Below are 6,736 nucleotides of genomic sequence, written 5' to 3'. Positions count from 1 at the left end.
TAGCCTTTCCGTTAAATTGCAAAGTTACATAATGCCATACAAAAATACACAATAATACAATATATATGCAATACATTATTAACATTATTAACATTAGGGCTTAGGGCTCTGCAACTAAATGCGTGCTTATTCGCAGAGTTCCTTTTTCACGAATTGATCATTTCCTTGTACTTATATTCTCTTTATTATTATGAATTATCATCATGTACTGTACAAATTGTTATATTATATGACAAAAGTGAAATAAATATTCCTTGACTTGAACAATAAAATAAAGCTAAAGCTGTTTAAATAATTTTTTAAAAATCATTAAAAATCAATAATAGAAATTAAATTAGATTTAAATTATAAGAAAAGGAGAAATACCTGTAAAATGAAATTTAAAAAAAAATTGTCAACCTATATCAACAATTTAACATTAGCAAATATGAGTTTAAAAAAAGACAAACTATCGATACAAGTATAAAATAAATGCCATTGAAAATAATGGAACCTATGATACAATTTATGATTTTAACACAAAAAGGACTTGCAAGTTATTTATTACAGTAATTATTGGATGTCAATTTCGTGGTAGAGATATAGACACAGCTGCTAGCACATTTTATAATTGGAAGTCTAAAATTATGTTTGGTTAAAAAATAAGTCATCACAATTGTTATCTAATTTTTGTTTTCATTTCTTGTTGAACATTACTGTACAACCTGTTGTGCAAATCATTGTGATGTGTTCATCGATTATGGATATTGTTCCATGAGGTGTTTCTACCCGTAGGCCTACCATGGAGGTATAAAAATAGACAACTATTTTTATACTTCCATGCCTTTACCAATTTTCCTGATTTCTAACCATCATTTGGGACATATTCAGGCCTATCTATGGTAATTGCTCTTTAAGGCCTATCTATGGTAATTGCTATTTTAATTGAATTATAATCATAGCTTCCGTAATTTATTGCCCATGCAAGGTCAGCTATACTAAGGGTAAGTTCACACATGGCGTAAAAACTAGCGTAGCCTACGCTAGCGTAAGCTAATCCACGGATTATGATTCCAAAGTGTTCATGCAAACGTCGTTTGCTATATTAACGCTGGCGTTAAACTAGTAGTAATATAGGTCTATGGGGAATAGTTTTAAATAATGTACGGGTTCTTAACTGTAGAAAAATATTTACAGTGCATCATTAACACTTTTAAATCTGTGAATTGTTCGAAGTGAACTCATATGATTATTGTATTTTAAATGAACATTTTTACTTCTGATTTTTCAGCTAGCATTGTGGAACAATTGTCGGTGTTGCAGGTTTAAATAGACGTGTCTAAATAGGTTAAAATATCTTACAAAACACAATCAACAAATCATATATACATTGTAAACTAAGTAAAATGCAATAGATAAAAAGAACCACTTTACCATTTCATTTATAGTGCAATCTTACGTGATTGGTCAGTCTCTTGAAATGAGGTCAAATTATTCAAGCATCACTGGCGTTAGCTCCGTGGCGTTAACTAACGCTGTGTGTGTGAACATACCCTTAATACCATACTATAGGTAGGCCTATGTGATTTTTATTGACAATTGCAGGAAAACTAACTACAGATTCGGCTGTCTATTTTGATAATTGCTGAAAATTGTGGTAAAGGGAAGGGCAACAGCATGCATCGATTAATTTAATTAATGTTTTCTCTATTACAAGCTATTCTCATTTTGAAAAGTAAATATCCTTCTCATTACACCAAGAAGGCCTAGTAGACTTTCAATGATATTTATAAACATGTTCATGGACTCAAGATAAGCAGGAGGATCATTAAATTCTTTATATATGATCTTCATCTTTTTCACAAGAGTCAGTACATTGTCTGTGTCCCCCTCTTTAAGTAATACTCTGGCTTTTATATAATAAACCAGTGCAATTGGTGATACGTAAATATGCATTTTATGGCAACAAATGACAAGATGATGCAAAAGTTCATCAACTTCCCAGGCACAAACGTTTGATTCAAAATGTTTTTGTTCGAATTTAAGACTAGAGAGCACATAGTTTTTGTTTTCTGTAACTGTAGTAAGAATAGACTCACACATCTTCTTCAAACCTTCGTAGTTACCCATTAAATAATGGTATTGTACTTCAAGAACCTCACCAACTATGCCATAGTCACTGTACCTACCAGGGAAGATAATTTCATATCCTAAGTCATAGTAATGCAAAGGATCATTCATGTACGAAGATACAGCTGTTTCATAACCTCTGTTTATAAAGCTTACCAATAAATGAGTAACAGCATCGCCTAAATATCTATACAAACATGTCTTGAACATTTCTACAAATCCCTCTGGCACTATCTCTTCAATTTGACATAGGTCTACAATTGGCAATACGATGTCTTCTAGAATACCTAAACCACACTCAGGCTGCATTTGGCTCGCAACCAATATAGGTAAATGAGTAAAGCTGTGGTCGCCCCATATTGACATGTTTGAAAAATTTTGTAAACTGTAATTGTGGCGTAAATCTTTAACTCTTTCTTCAAAGACCGCTGTAGCTTTTGGGTGATTCAAGATTTTGGTTTCTATTGCATTGTAATCAGCATTGTTTTCTCTAGTTACCTTGAGTTTGTCACACACAGAGTTAAATGTAAAATGATCATCACTAGCACTTAATAACACCATACTCCAAAGTGTTCTTTTAACTGCTGTCAATGTTTCTCTTACATTGTCACAACATTCCATAGAGAGATGACCAATCAAATTGTGTTGGGGAATAAAATAGTGAGGCAGATGTTTGCTTTTATAGCCGTCGATAAGCCAATCTAGAGTTTCCCTAATTAAATCCATGAGACTGTAATCTCTATATGGAAATGTTTCACACATCCACAAGCAGGCAGTCTTTATGAAATAGGAGCTAAATGGTGTTGGCTTATCAGAGTCACTGTATATTATGTACTTTTTCTTGATTGATTTCAGGGCAAACATGCATTTATTGTATGGTTCATACATTTCAATAACAAGCTGTTTCTCAGCTACGGAAAATGACAACCTCCATTCAACATCAAATGACTCGCTGCCTGGGTATCCAACAGGAACTACATGACATTCTAGACATTTGACCTTATCTAACAACTTCTGGGCTGGCCAGTTGTTCAGCCTCTTTCTAATAAAAAAAAAATCACTAATAAAAGGTGGCCATGATTGACATTTTAGGCAGTATACGCTGTCATGCTTGTTTATAACATCCACACATTTTGGTATTGCGTTAATTGATATTGAAGGACCTTGTCTCATTTCATCAGTATAGTTTAAATTCATGTAAGTTGCATGCAATTTTATGAAATCAGTGGCGTTCAAATATCCGTCTTTATCAATGATACTTTTGAAGTCCTTATCAAGACACCCTTTGTCTAGTACCTTTAGCCTCAAATACACAGGAGGTATATTTGAATCTTGCTCAGCCATTACAACTGCCTCTCTGTCTTTTTCCTGGGATTTCCACCATACTATTGGGAATGCTCCGTTATATATCATCATATCCTCATCATTCATGGCTGAATAAGGAATGCCTTCACTATTACTTCCAACAGTGTAAATTTGATGTGAGTAGCCTGCCTTTCTAAACGCTCTATTAATTAGTTCATCTGTAATCTTTATAAAACAGAAATGCTTTAATGTGTCATACATTTCCCCTGAGATGACTTCATTGGCAACTTCGTCCATTGCTTGACGCGTCTTATTGAGGCCTGGCTCCATGGTTTAATTTGACTTGCTTTTAAGACTTTAGAATTTGTACAATTTTTATTATGCAATCCACCTCAGCATATACTGTAGCAATAACTAACAGATAAATCTTGGAGTGCCAGTTTTTATCCAAGTACGCAGAATACAGTGGCTTCTTTATTATTCAAACAAAATCATAAAGGTGCATTAGCATAAAAATAGCATTTGTGAGTCCATGTCGCTGATTTTACATGGTCTGTGGTTATTAGGTTTGGCTTCAAGAAGTCACAGTATACTGAGGCAACAAAAAGAGAATCGGATTGTGATTCTATTGTTGTCTAGTCACAAAGTTCATGCTTTTCAATGCAAGTTATTCCCCATAGTGGATTTTCTTTCACAATAATATTTATTTGAAAAAGAATACTTTTGATATAGCAGCACCTACTATATGATGCATAGTATATGAGTGTTTCAAAACAGACAATCTAAAGCTGTATTTTAAATAAATTTTGATCAACCATAGTAAATTCAACACCTCAGGGTCTACCTGCTTTTTTGTACTTTTTAGTAGCATTGCTTCATTAACCCATTTTATAGGAATTTCACACAGGGGCGGCGCTTGGAATTCCCCTACGATTGATCCAAATGTGTATAAGAGACAGCCATAAAGAACAGATTTCACATAAATGTTAAAAGATTGAGAACTTTCTGAAACAGTACCATTCAGACCAAGATGTGTATAAGAGACAGATATATAATAATAATTTTACATATATATATATATATTTAATTATATATTTATTTAATTATATATATACACATATAATTTTGATTATAAATATAATAACAACTATAAACTAATTATTATATATTTATCGTCGCTATTTCCATGAACTGACAAATACAACGATCGCGATTGAAAAATTACTAATTTTTGATGCCAATTTCTGACCTGAAAAATTTGTTGCAGGTTTCTTTTTGTTTCTTTTACTTTTGTTTTGTTTACATTTACATCCATTAAAATAATTAAAAACATAAATTATGTGGTTTAAATTATTATAGAATTTACAATGAAAGTTATAATTTATAAGATTATTTTTTGAAACAGAATAAAATAGGTAACATTTTATTGGGAAAAAAAACAGATACATAGACGTATGTTGATTTAAAATGCTGAATCTTTATTAATGATATATATATATCTATTATATATATCTATAAATTGATCAACAAATATCTCAATTATCACACTATCATAAATAGACCTATTGAAGTATAATTGAAGTATTATTAATTATTTATGCATTATTCAAGCACCTTTATTATTATTATTATTATTTTATATGTTATTTATCAACCATAGTAATATTGAAAACATGAATTATGTGGATAAAATTACCACAGAAAATAAACTTATAATTTATAAGATTATATTTTAAAACAGAATAAAATAGATAACATCTTTATTTTAAAAAAAAAACAGGTTTTGCATAGACGCAAGTTGATATTTCATTTATTCATTTCATTTAATATTCAACGTAACCTCCAACAAGGAGAAGCAAAGAAATACAATCAAAACATTGCAATTGATATTATGCTTATTCATCTCAATAATCAAACTATCGTAAAAAGGTCAATTAAAGTATTATTATTGATCATTATAGTATCATTTGAGCACTATTAGTATTATTATTATTATTATTATTACTACTACTATTTTATTTATAATTTTTGTTGTATATTTTGTTTTATGTATAGCCTAGGCATATGTATATATTTCATAATTAGAAATAATAATAATTAATTGTAAAACATATATAAAATAATGTTAACAATAATATAGGCTAGCTAGGCTAGACCAAACCAATTATTGATACCATAATCTATCAATAAAAACATCCATTTGATTAATTAAACAATCTTTTTGAGTGGCAGTGCCGGTAGAAAACTGCAGTTTTTTGCACTACAGTGCCGACAGAAAATCGGAGCTTTTTTTGCATTGCGGCAATGCCTATAGAAAAATAACAGCTTTTTTTCGCACTCTGGCAGTGTCAATAGAAAACAGCAGCTTTTTCGCACTGCGGCAGTGCCGATAGCCACTACCGTAAATTTGATAGTTTCCAACAGACCATGTTTAATTATAAATTCAAGCATAGCACACAAAGATTTTAAATTTTGTCAGTCATTTTTCTAATAATGTGCCCTTTGTTTTCGGACTGTAGATGACCATCCATTAATTGTCCAGTTTGCTGCCAGCAATGCAAAGGATTTAGCTGACGCAACGGAAATCATCTCACCGTGAGTTGTTCAAATGACGTTGATAATAATTTATGTCTGTCATACGCATATACACCAGGTTTTACATACACATTTACATATATTTCTTAGATTACTATATTGCTTGTAATCATCATTATAGCTTAAGAATTCTATTAATTTTTCCATATTTTTAATTTTTCTTTTAACTGGTTCAACAGAGGTCATCATATTTATAGTAGTTTTCTAGTCAGCTGTAGTTTATTTTAAACATCAAGCTGTGTCCAAAATATCAAATTTTATTCGACAGAAAAATTGTTGCATGCCCATATATAGTCATGTTGTGATGTCATCATGACCATATATAGGCATGTCACATGTTGTTGTCAAATAAAATTTGATAGTCTGGACAGGGCTGAACTTTGTTGATTAATTTCAGATATGCAAATGGAGTTGATTTGAATTGTGGATGTCCTCAGAGGTAGGAATAATTACACTCAACTTGTCATTGTACTTCTAAATTGTTTCTCATAGTCATATGCATATGCTGGGGGTGGGAGAGAGGGTGTGTTGGTGCGAATACCCCCCCCCCACCCCACAGATGCTTCAATGCATCTTTTCTTTTGATTTGTTTACAGAACTGGGAATTCTAAGCACTTTCAAACTAAAATAAAATGTCTTGCGATAAATTTTATTTAGTATTGTTTATCTTATTTTCTCAATTTTCACACCCCAAGTTTTCTCAGTTTTTGCAAATCTGCCACCCCCT

General features: G+C 31.4%; 2 protein-coding genes across 2 annotated transcripts in view; one reads left to right on the top strand and one right to left on the bottom strand.

Annotated features, from left to right (window-relative positions):
- Window positions 1-278: 278 nt before the first annotated feature.
- LOC117119565 lies at window positions 279-3,827 on the bottom strand. Its single transcript, XM_033264397.1, has one exon. The coding sequence runs from the start codon at window positions 3,742-3,744 to the stop codon at window positions 1,690-1,692; it is 2,055 nt and encodes a 684-aa protein (XP_033120288.1). The 5' UTR covers window positions 3,745-3,827; the 3' UTR covers window positions 279-1,689.
- The window catches only part of LOC117119566 (tRNA-dihydrouridine(20a/20b) synthase [NAD(P)+]-like), a 6,691-nt gene continuing 3,526 nt past the window's right edge, over window positions 3,572-6,736 (top strand). Inside the window, exons 1-3 of the mRNA XM_033264398.1 lie at window positions 3,572-3,590; window positions 5,934-6,009; window positions 6,407-6,448. The gene's annotated coding sequence lies outside the window, so the exon portion shown is untranslated. The remainder of the gene's footprint in view (window positions 3,591-5,933; window positions 6,010-6,406; window positions 6,449-6,736) is intronic.

This window comes from Anneissia japonica, unplaced genomic scaffold, assembly GCF_011630105.1.
Source record: "Anneissia japonica isolate Jap-2015-1 unplaced genomic scaffold, ASM1163010v1 scaffold287942_len87506_cov169, whole genome shotgun sequence".
Taxonomy (NCBI): domain Eukaryota; kingdom Metazoa; phylum Echinodermata; class Crinoidea; order Comatulida; family Comatulidae; genus Anneissia; species Anneissia japonica.
The sequence above is the reverse complement of the archived record's forward strand: the minus strand, read 5'-3'. Positions and strand labels throughout refer to the sequence as shown.